General features: G+C 42.3%; 2 protein-coding genes across 9 annotated transcripts in view; both read right to left on the reverse strand.

Annotated features, from left to right (window-relative positions):
* Positions 1-6,874, reverse strand: part of hectd1 (HECT domain containing 1) — a 42,743-nt gene extending 35,869 nt beyond the window's left edge. For 3 of the 4 annotated variants that reach the window (XM_044166694.1, XM_044166696.1, XM_044166693.1), the window contains exons 1-2: positions 6,659-6,873; positions 23-187 (exon numbers count right to left, since the gene is read on the reverse strand). The gene's annotated coding sequence lies outside the window, so the exon portion shown is untranslated. Of the gene's footprint in view, positions 1-22; positions 188-6,658 lie in introns of all 4 variants that reach the window. The other variant, XM_044166695.1, reaches the window with a different exon arrangement.
* A 1,609-nt stretch (positions 6,875-8,483) lies between these two features.
* The window catches only part of heatr5a (HEAT repeat containing 5a), a 35,611-nt gene continuing 31,902 nt past the window's right edge, over positions 8,484-12,192 (reverse strand). For all 5 annotated transcript variants that reach the window (XM_044167742.1, XM_044167740.1, XM_044167741.1 and 2 more), the window contains one exon: positions 8,484-12,028. In XM_044167742.1, the coding sequence (XP_044023677.1) occupies positions 11,869-12,028 (160 nt within the window). In that variant the 3' untranslated portion in view covers positions 8,484-11,868. The remainder of the gene's footprint in view (positions 12,029-12,192) is intronic.

Below are 12,192 nucleotides of genomic sequence, written 5' to 3' on the forward strand. Positions count from 1 at the left end.
TTAGCGTCACCTGACCTCTCACCTGGCTCCCCGTTGGCTACCCGGTCTGGCTCAGGGCCCAATCACTGCTCAAAGTCCTGTCGCTGTTTGGGACTCATCCAACCAACCGGACAGGAGGGAGAGAGGAAACACGGACAGGGGAGTCGCTCGGCCTCACAGGGGTTTCTGGGACATGTAGTCTCTTTACCTGCAAGCAAAACAATGGGAGGAAGTGGAGGAGACACTTAAATATGTGACACCAGTGAAAGAGCATGACTTAATTATCTTGTTCACATAGGAATGACAATGGAATAATTAATCATTGTTTATACAGGGCAGCGGATAATTCCTGGACGACTGCAGCTCATGCTCATTTATGCAGGGCAGAGGTTACTTTTTGGATTCTTGTTTATATAAAAAGGCACTGGATAATTCCTGGGTTACTACAACAGTTTATACAGGGCAGTGGATATTTCCTGGACGCCTGTAGCTTGTTATTACGCGAGTGGATAATTCCTGGGTAGGGATGTGTTATGATATCAGGTTCTATTTTGGATCCGGTTCCAAGTTGGTAAAATTCAGATTCATTAAGCTCCGCGGACAACAAATCCCTTATCGAATCTCTCATTCACCGTCTCTCTTAGATCGCCTCTTTCTGACTCCACAGACGTCAGCAAAGAAAAATATACTGGCGACGTAAACAAACACTCAGCGACTGACTGAACATGGCCGACCTTCACTAAAAGTGGGGGGAAAGATGGCATCCTTGCTTAAACATTTATCTACCACCGATTTGATAACTGGAGAAGGACGAGTGCTCGGCCTCAGCCTACCGCCGGTGTTACACTGTATTCTGTCACCCGTGAGATTCTGTGACCTGCAGCAGTGCCTTCAGGTAACTTTAAATGCGTCGTGCACGCAGACAAAAATCTGTGAGTTGATGCTTTGCAGCTGGAGCACAGCCTGTTTTCCCCTGCAGGGTCAGGACAGGGATAACGAGTGTGTGCACAGCAGAATCGCTCTGGTTTACGTTTGATACTGAAGGAAATAAAGACAATGCTTGTTTTGTTTGAGATGTCTTCATTACCTGCCGAACAAACGATTTAATAAAGGATTCAAAAAGGATTTGGATTCGATAAAATGCTACGGAAGTCCATCCCTATTCCTGAGTTACTGTAGATTGTGGATACAGGGCAGAGGATAATTCCTGCTTAACTGCCACTTGCTCTCATTTATAAAAAGGGAAGCAGATAATTCCTGGACGACAGACCAGCTGCCAAAGCTTTTCAGGTGGAATTTACACAACAGACTTTATGTTCCGCACGTGCTCAGATGCGTACGCCTAATTACCGAGCGGTTTACAACAAAACAGATTGACAGCAGTAAAAACAATCTAAACCGCAGCACGGAGGGCGTTCAGGATCTGACGAGCTAATTTAACTCCATGTTGTCGTCACAGACAAGCAAGCTTTACTGGAACTGAACTCTGATGTGGTTTTCCCTTCAAACAAGAGCTGCAGCTAATCAGAACCTCAAGGCTTTTACACCCTGTCTTTAGTCTGACAGGCGGGGAGACGTTCAGAGCCACAACGCTTCCACAGAACTTCCACGGTCGACTGAAACAAACCAACGTGCAAATGTGAAGCACCTCCACATGAAAAGCCGACAGAGGCAGGAGGATCACGGAGTCTACTGTGAGAGAAACACCATTAAGGAAAAAAGTATTAAAGAGCTTTTAGTGAAGGTAATAACAGACGAAGAAAAAACGGGGAACCAAACCAGCAGCGGAGGCATAAAATCAGTTTACTGAACGCAAAAGCTTTGTCTTTAGCGGCTAAATTGGATCTACTTTGAAACTCAGTTAATAAAGCATTCCCAGAGGAGAAAAATAAAAGCAATACAAAAATGTAAAATATCTTTTTAGGGTGGGGGAATGTGGTTTGGCAGGTCGCCCGAATGAGTGATGCCTGGGAAACACTGCTGAGATCTCAATGTCCTTAATTTCTGTGGCTTACATGGCTGTTTTTAAACGACACAGAGAAAACAAACATTTCTTCATCAACCGGAGAAGCTGGAAAGTCCTGGCAGCTGAGCAATTACAGCCTCCGGTCCATAACGAGGCGAACACGGAGGCCTGTCGGATTTAATCTGACCAACAACTGGAGATTGTTAGTTAGCAATAAGGTTAGATATTGAGATTTTATAAACTGCGATTCTCGTAAGAAAAGAAAAAAGTTGCATAAACACTTTCACATCTGTCACTGCTGGGTCAGGAGGATTCTGGGAGCTGAAACAAGGTCAGAGTCCAGACGAGGCCGATGATCCTCGGTGTCTGTGACACAAAAATATCGTGATAGTCTCTGCAGCCTTTCAGATATTATGGTGACAACGCTTTGCTTCCCCAGATCAAATTAAACTAATGTACCCTTAAAAAACGGGCTGGTCACTTTAATTAGCGCTAAATCTGTAAAAACAGGGAAACGGCAGATCTGTTTGAGGAAGTTCGACAAAATGATTTAAACTCAAGGTCAACTTACTGTGCAGAGCTTTAACTGCATCCCGCAGGATCCACATATCAGCCACACAGTCTGCAGCGCTGTTGAAAGCTCCAGAAAAGGCTAGTGAGCTTATTTTAGTCAAACTACTTTTTTCCAGGGTCAAGGACAATCTGTCACCCTCGTGTTCGAGGCTGCTGGTTTAGAAGAAGGGTCAGCATTGCATAGATTATTTTTAATTAGATTTTTTACACTGTAAAAATGTCCTCATTTCTGTAAGACTTTAAGGGTTCCTTATGAAGAGTGTTTGTTGTGTTCATGTAAAAAAGGAATATCAACAGACATGTTATCAGATTTGTTTATAACCAGCCTGAAAAATCGAACAGACGGGTTTGTATTAGCAAGTACAGATGCCTTCTCACCTGAACCCCTTTCACACACGCAGTCTATCCCGGAGACGTTCAGGAACGTTTTCTGTGCGTGTGAACGGGAACAGGGATCAATATTCAGGGAAATCTCTACCTCCGCTTCCTCACCTCATGACCCAGTAACAGGTCAGGGTGTGGCCTGTGTGGTGAACGAAAGCAGAAACACCGCAGGGACGAGCACGTAAAGGGTTACGTCCACCTGATGAAAGACGTTTCACGCGGGGCGGGCGAACCAATCACAAGACTCCGCTGATGACGCATCTGAACCCGCGACTTGTTTCCTGTTGCCTTCCTTGCCAGCGCTTACACGGGTGATTTGATAAACAAGTTCAAGTAGATCACAAAAAAATAAATAAAAAAATGCCTTGCTGAATATTAAATACAAGGGCACCGGACAAAAACAGCTCCTCGCATGCCACGTTTCTGAAAATACTGAGATGTCTTCTAGTTCTGCCGTCGCTGTGTACAGTACACCCCCCCCGTAAGTGTTGCATTACCGCCATCTGCTGGACTGTCCCTCGCTCCATCTATTCCAGCATTGCCACGGCGCGCGTGAATAGTGAAAGGTTATCCCAGTACTTTACTGGTAACCGTGTGTGAAAAAGGCTCCAGTCAACCAGCTGCCCTACCTCGTTTGTACTGAGATCCAATCACAACGGCAGAGTGGAGATAACGAGAACGCACGTTAATACCAGGAGAAAATACAAAGACCTGTAATCAGCTGCTATCATCCAGATATAAACTGCAACTAACAACTACTTTCATTTCCAAATATCTACTGATAGTTTCCCTGTTTAATATATTAAATCACTTGGTCTATAAAACATCATTAAAATGTCGTGTTTTGTCCGACCAACAGTCCAAACCCCACAGGTATTACGTTTACTGTGATGGAGGACCAAGAAAAGCAGAAAATTCTCACATTTCACAGCCAGGAATCATCAAATGTTTGATGGATAGCAGCTCTACACGTGCTAATGCCAGGGGGTCAAAGAGCCTCTCCGCTGAAGTTATCCTGACTTTCTTTAATATCTGGAACACAGCAGCAGGCTAGCAGCTCTGTTCGGTAGCATAGCACTGCAGCACGGCATGCTGGGAGTCTGATGGGTGTAGGCTAAGTTGATTAGGGTCTAATTTGAAGCCAACCGGCCTGTCTGTCTGTCTGTCTGCATAGAAACAGGCTGTGCTGGACAGATCCTCTTATCAACAGATTAATCATCACAACTTGCCAGAGAGCGTCCCGACCCCCTCCCCCCTCAGGCCCGGGGGCGACCACAGCAGGACCAAACAGCCGGCCTGTCGTGCAGTCAGTCACAGGGTTTGGCTTTCACCCCTTTAACCCTTCATTGTGTTCTGCGTCCTTTAAAAAGGCTCTTCCGTTTGATTATAGAAAACTGGCAAATACCAAACCCTTTGACGGAACGCGCGCTCAGATTTTAACCGTCATTCAGCTTGTTTAATACCGCGTTTCACTCAGGCCAAGTTCTTAAACAGCTGCTTGTGTTCGGTCAACGTTTCACAGTGACGCATTGTAGGGAAAAAAAAAAGAAATGTTGATACTAACCAAAGCGAAGTATTTTTTAAGTGCTGTTTCAGTATTGGTAGTATTGGTTATTGATATCAGCAAGCTTCAAACTAAGTGCTTGTCAGATCTAACAGCACCTGAAACCTTCTTTCCACCGTCCGAATCGGGGCGTTCCCGGGATCGTGCGTTAATCCAACCTTTTATCTCGATACTGATTCAAACACCTCGACTCATGTTATCTGGAGATACCCAGTACCCTCTTTCCCCCCCAAGTATAAAATCTGTATACCTCGCTGTTTGGAAGTAAGGTGGCATGAGGCAAGAGATTTCTGTGGCACTAAAACTGTCAGCGGACTCACTGAGTTTTAAAATAACATTGACGAAGAAGCTTTAATATGGATCGACACATTATGATGAAGTCAGCGCTGACACCGATACTTGGTCAGACCAGTGCATCCTTAATAAACACTTGCCTTTCGACTTGTGCCAGTATCAAAAACGTTCCCACCAATACTCAACCCTACCGGCAACCAGAAATCAGGTTTGAATTCCTATTTCCACATTCTACAGCGTGACTAACATTTACTTAACAGTTAACTAGGGCTGCAACTAACAATTATTTTGACTATCTGTTAATCTGCTCATTATTTTTTTCAAGTAATCATTTGGATTGTAAAGCGTAAGAAAACTAAATCCCCGAGGTGACGTCTTCTAATGTCTCGTTTTGTCCGATCAACAGTAAAAAAAAACCCCAAAGATATTCAGTTTGTTGTGATGTAAGATTAAGAACAGCAGATCCAGGTAATGTTTGGCAAAAAGTTGTCATCAAAATTGTTGCCGATTTATTTTCTGTGAATCAACGACTGGATTAATCGACAGAAAAACTGATGACTAGGTTAAGGATAAATATAGTTGTAGGTCCTCCAGACGTACTGAGGTTTGGTGACAAATGTGATAATTACTCATTTAAACATTTACCAACATTTACTTTGTCAGGTAAAAATCCCTAACACTATCTGTTTCCAACTCTTAAAATGGGACATTTTAGTCCTTTATTAAATCCCTCTGCGTTTTACTTTCAAGTCAACATGGACAAGAAATCCTCAGATAAAAGTGAAAATTTTAAACATCTATAATCAGAATCAGAAATACTTTATTGATCCCCGAGGGGGAAACTCTGTTGTTTCAGCAGAGTTTGATCAATAAAGTAATACTCCTGCGGACCATATGGTGAGGTTGATGTTTTGTCAACTTGATCAAGTTGTACATTAATCAACAGTAAGAGAGAAATTAGCCGCAGCCATTGTATAAATACTACAATAAAGTCTGCTGATACTCGTGATTATGTTTCCATATTCCCCTGCCCTAATTTAACAAACCTCCTTTGTTTGCGACTTCAAACTTGTACAACGACAGAAACTCGGCCACAGACAGACTTGTTACGAGTAAACTGGGGAAATTACATGGTTCAGCCATATCTGACAAAGCTAGCTGTGTGACCCCAAGTTTCATCATCTGACCGGGGCATAAGGGACCTAATTATTTCATCAGACACAAGTCAACATAAGAGGATATAGCAGGGATATGTTGCTGGCAACGTTAAGCCTTCTAGCTAGCTGTGCAGCCCGTGTACACAGGGTTTTATCGCCAACTTACACAGAGTTGCTGCCAGTTTCTAAGCATTAGCTAGCTGTTAGCTTTATTAACAGAAGACGTGCTAGCGTAACGCTGATTAGCAACTGCGATGTTGTCAGGCCCTTAAAACAAATTGTAACTCCCAGAAAATATCCTAAACATATAAGCATGAACCCAACAGTCTTATACGAAATTATATTATGGTTTGTTACCCAGCACAGAAAATTAATTACAAGCAACGAAACCCGGCTAATGTTAGCCGGTTAGCCCCACGCTAGCTAATCTAAACGCTAACGTTAGCTGAAATAACGGCAGCGTCCTCGGGTTTCTGTGATAAAACCGCTTTTATTTCAGACAGGAAACCTTTGCTACTTAACCGCCTCGCCGAGAAACAAAAGCTGCCACGGCTTATGTACGTCAAGTGTAGCATTAATGTCCATTTAGTAAGCTAACTATATCCGCGGCCTCGGACTCCAAACGCAAACCGCGGGGCTCGAGTTCCGGGAGAGCCGAAAGGCCGCTGCGCAGCCGCGGACACCCGACGCGAGCTACACCGGCCCCCGGGCTCGCTTTTACCTGCGGGATGAGCCACTCACCGTTTTTTCTTTTCGGCACAGAGACAATCAGCAGAGGTATGAACTGAGCTCTTCTAGATCCAACTAAAGGGTGAAGAGCTGTATTTATCGCCGATGCCGGGAGTTAAATCAAGGCGTTCCCATTTCCTCGGAACTGGTCTATAAAGGTCAGAGTGGACGGCGCGGCGATCAACAGCACAGACCGGACTGAAATGGAGAGCTGAGCCGACTGCTTCTGCCGCGTTCAGGAGCTGCTCCTGAGCTCGGAAATATGAAACATCACAACGTTCATCATTTTAGATGTTTTTTTTTAAAAAAAATTTTATTTCATCTCGTTGTATTATATTTTGATCTTATTTTGCACGTGTATGCCAGTCAGTTGTGTAAATATATGCATGTGCTGTCCTGTGGTAACTATTAATTTAAAAAAAAAAGGTGGTCAAATAATAATATCAAGTAAGACAAATTTACATTCAGCATATTTAGTTTGACCTGAATTTTAAAATTGACTAAGCACGGTTGGGGTTAGGCTAAATTTGATCTTGTATTGTTAAACAAGAATGGAAAAAAAACACAAATTACTAAATATTTCCCTGGAAGTAATGACTACAATTAAATCAATAGAAAACATGGAAGCATCAGGACCAGTGTTTGTTATTGTGATGAATTACACAATGGCGTTTATCAGACATGTATTCACCTTAAGAAGTATTATGGTCTTTACTTAATGAACTGTAATCCACAATGGCACACAAATGTTAAAACACCTTTTATTATCATTATTCATTTTAATGTGCTATGATAAACATTCATATGTTATGATAGTAGAGCACGATATACGTTTGGGGTCAATTTTTAGCCCTCCATTTTATTTGGGTTACAAAACCCAAAAACTCCTTAATCACGCTTCGTCTCGATGATTGTGAGGTTTACGACAGTCCCTGAAGGCAGCATCTGTAGGTGACGCGGCTGACGTCAGGGGGCGCTGCAACGTGTTTGTTTCTGTTCAAAGGGAAAAGTTTCCAAAAGTGTTTCACAACCGATTACACACACAAACAAGACAGCGTGGAGAAAGTCGATATGATTCAAATGCTCTTCTCTCGTTAGATATTAGATGTGTATTTTCATATCGTGCATAATTTTTAATTATTATATTTCTAATCAAGAGATCAAATTTTGGTTGTACCTGAAGCACACACGTGGGTTTAAAATCAGCTCACCTGAGTTTTTCTATTTAGGGAGAGTTTCTGCTTTTTCTCCACTGCATTTAAAGGGAAAATATTTTATTATATTATATTTTATTTTTACTCCACTTCTTCTATCTGAAGGCGAGAGACTTGTTACTGTGTAGATTCACATTTCAACATGAAATAAGCTCATTGGTTCCGTTTATTTCAAATAATACCTCCCCTCCCCCCCCCCACATCTTATTTTTTCATTAAATTCATTCAAGCAGAATTTTCTTAAAAAGGTAATACAACTTGTATACGTATCAGAACATCAAGTTATTTTAAGATCATTTTGTAAAAAAACAAAAACTTAAAGACGCCCCCCCTGAAAATCTGGTCTGTTCTGACCTGCTGTGGTTTAAGTGTTTACTGCTAATTAGCAAGTGTTAGCCTTCACATGAAGATGGTGAACACGGCAAACACATGTTAGCGCTGAGCTCAAAGCACCGCCGTGGCTCGGTTCAAACGACCACAGCATCAGAAACAAGAAAGGTGAATCATTCTGTCTCTTTAATCTCCTCGGCTCGGTCTGCAAACTACAGACAAACTACAGACAAACCTCCATCGTCGGTGTTTGTTCACACGCTGAAGACAAAGAAAGGAAACTGGAAACTGAATTAGAAGAAAAACGTGTTTTTATTCACTCGCTGCCGTTAGAAAACAACATGTTAACTCATTCATTCAGTTCACACCTGTACACAGAGCCAGGTGAGCTCACACTCGAACACACACTCGTACAGCTGGTGTGTGTGTGTGTGTGTGTGAGAAGCTGCTGAAGCTGGAAGACTGAAGCACACAGCTCACCTGGTTAACAGACTTATTGCAGGTAAATCTTTAGTGTTTGTGTTGGATTGTGACGGAGCTTTTAAAGGAAATGATGTTAGAATAGTTTTCACTGATATGAACATTCACATTTAGACAATAAAAGTCCTCTAAAACAAAACCACGCTTACATTCTTTCAGCTCCCAGTCTACAGTCTCCACTGCAGACGACTCAAACTGATAAAACATGACGTGGTTGACATTGTGACGTCGTAGTGTTGTTAAACTAAAGTGCTGTTGACTAAATTGTCCCTTACAGGCCACCATATGACTAATAACAATCAGAGAGTCTTCAGGTTGTGTTTTTATGCGATTTGTCAGACGAAATTAAACCCAACAAACATTTTACTAAAAAAAACAAAACAATAAAATCCTCTTCTCTGTTATTGACATTCTTTGCAGGGTCAAAGGAAGACGTGTCAACGTGACCTTTGACCTCCATTCATTGTTAGTGAAACAGGAAAAGAAGCTTATTTACTGCCAACTTCAGATTGTGTTCCTGCTTAAAACCACGACGGACATAGTGATGACAATCATTTCAAAATAAAAGCGTCGAATGTCAGAATACTGACAGACCGGATCAAACAGCACAGACACTTTCACAGCTGCTGCTTGTTTAGTTGTACTTGCAGCGCCAGCTGGGTGGAGTCTAGGTATCAGAGACAGCCTTGATTGACTTCGAGATGCTCGCCTGTGATTGGTCACCCACTGCATGCACTGTACCTGTATCCTTTATGGTGAGAAAAGTCAAAACACTGGAGAACAAAAAAAAAATCTAGACTTGCGAGCAAGTATCCCGGGGTCCGACACGCCAACGCAACTCGGAACTAAAGGCTCGACCAATCGGGAAGCCGCGAACAATTCTGCCATCTAGCGGCCTTTCATGTTGTGTATCAAACTTTTTTTTTTTTTTAAAGTGTGAAACGTTGTCAGAATTTCTCCACATCTGGTGTGACAGAACTGGAGCAGATACCGGATCTGCACACCAAATATGGAGTCAGCGGACTCACCGCACCACTTACCGCGTCACATCTGGAACACATCCTGGTTTTATCAGGAAAGGTTTTTTTTTTTTTTGGTGATGATATGATTAAAAAAAAAAAAAGTAAGACAGCATCACATACTGTCAGATTTGTCCCAAATTTGAAAAATATAATGCGACGGCAATAGCAAACATTTGTTACAGCGCCACCTATTGTTGCATTTGCACCACATTTGGCATTGTAGACCTGGAGCGCACTCGGGGTTAGTGTACGAAATGTTGTGTAATTTGGAGAATCTACTGGTGAGATCTTTTGATGTGTGTGTGTGCGCGTGTATTCATGAAAACATGAATCCAAAACCGTTTAGCTCGAGTTCATCCTTCAGTTTAAAAGTTGTCGTTCCTCTCTGTCCTATAAGAACTGCGATTTGTTTGTCAGCTTGTCTGTCGCAGCTGTTTGACTCCGGTCCGTTCGCTCTGACTGACCTGGAGTCTGCGTTACGTCCTTTAAGCCGCCGCCGGCGACCGATACGAGAGTAAATTCACTCGTCGGTGACGATCTATAAAAACAGCGAACCAGCTGCTTTTCATGATTAATCAACATCTGTTCCTCCGAGTTAAACGTGACAAATATATATTTAACTAAACAAGAACCAAACTGTTCTATTTTATCCACGTATCAACAAATAATCAATATTTCATATCGCTGCTGATCATTTCTAAAACCATCCATCGGTTTCTGACTGACTTCCTTCCCTCCAGACTCCCACTGGTTTCAGTTCATTTTGCCGTAGAGCTGCAACAATTAGCCGATTAATCAAATCAACAGAAAACTATTTTGATAATCAATGAATCAGAAGACAGAATGGCAAAATTCTCCAGCTTCTGAAAATATAAACATTTTCTGGTTTCTTTATTCTTGTATGAGAATAAACTGAATCTCTTTGCGGTTTTAGTCTTTTGAAGACGTCAACTCGAATTTTCTGACATTTTATAGACAACTGACTAATTGATTAATCGAGAAAATAACCAATCGATAATGATCGTTAGCAGTCCTGATTCATTTCTATTAAAATCAGCTTGCAGAGAACCAGAGAGATTACAACAATTAATTAAACGTTAGTCATTTTCAATTAATCCATCGGTTTTGTCTGTATATATGTTGCCTATGAAATGTCAGAAAACAAAAGCATATTCCAACGCTCTGCCCATTTAGTCTGAACAGCAGCTGACAAATCTGACCGGGAGTCAGTTTCTAATGATATGAAGCAAAGAATCGTCTCACTGGAGAAGCTGGAACTCACACACGTTTGCATTTCTATCTTATCGATGACTTTAATTGACTAATCGCTTGTTAAAATTGTTGGGGTTTCTTTTGCTTGAAGGTTCATTCTTGACCTTGGAAACTTCAGCTTTCAGCTTTCAGCTCCCGAAACAGCAAGTTAACGTGGATGTTTGGGTGAGAATGTTTTGCCAAACTGTTAATTCATTTTCTGTCAGTCAACTAATAGATTTATTGATTAATTGTTTCAGCAAAACTCCCCCCCCCCCATCTCATGAGCTCGGTTGTTGAACGCGGAGGACAAACAAAATGCAAAAAGTGTCCTTGAAAACACAAACGAAGAGTTTTCAACAGTCACTTCTGCGTCAGCACGTCGACTGAGATGGATTATCTTGATGTTCGTAGAACTGGACTGAAAGCAGGGACTTCCTTTAAAGACGGAAATGTGAAACCGACGGAGGATTTGGGAAATGATCAGCGGGGACGGAAAGTAAACAGTTTGTAGTTGATGAGATAAAACATGTCAAACCACCAGAACTGGATCTTTAGCTTGGCTCTGAATGACGGATGATAAAACTCTAACAGTGATTTAGTGCCATGCAGAGTAATACAGAGATGCTGAGCGTCTCATCAGAGGAACACACCGCCATGTTGGACGAGTCGCGACGACATCAAAGATTGTCGCCCTGAACATTAAATGGACAGTTTCTGTGAAAGAGGAAGTGATGTCATAATATGGCTTTTCCCCCCCTGTCTGCTGTCATCCTTCCAACATGGCGGCGTGCCCTACTCACCACTTGAATTTCATTCTTCATGTTCCCGATCAGATTCTCAGACAACAAAAGTGCCATTTGTCCCAGGGGACGGTGAACGCAGCGCGGTCGACCTCCGTCCTGCGGCGTTGTGGCGACTCGTCTCACAGGAAGTTGGTCTTGAGTGTGATGCTGGGGGAGGACTTGGCGGCGCTGCGGGAGGCGGGGTTAGCGCTGCTAGCTTTAGCGTTCAGACTCTCCTGGTTTCCTTTGACGGCGGCTTCCAGACGAGACTTCAGGTGAGGAGATGAGGCGATGAGAGACCTGCGGGAGGGAAAAATACATCAAATCAATCCTAACCCTCTTTTTAAAATACTGCCTTATACATTTTTTCAGTTATAAATAATAATAACTTTTATTTGTACAGCGAATTTCATACTTAAAATGCAACTCAAAGTGGCATCAGAACAAAACACAAAGGGGAAACA

This window comes from Siniperca chuatsi, linkage group LG15 (genome assembly GCF_020085105.1).
Source record: "Siniperca chuatsi isolate FFG_IHB_CAS linkage group LG15, ASM2008510v1, whole genome shotgun sequence".
Taxonomy (NCBI): Eukaryota; Metazoa; Chordata; class Actinopteri; order Centrarchiformes; family Sinipercidae; genus Siniperca; species Siniperca chuatsi.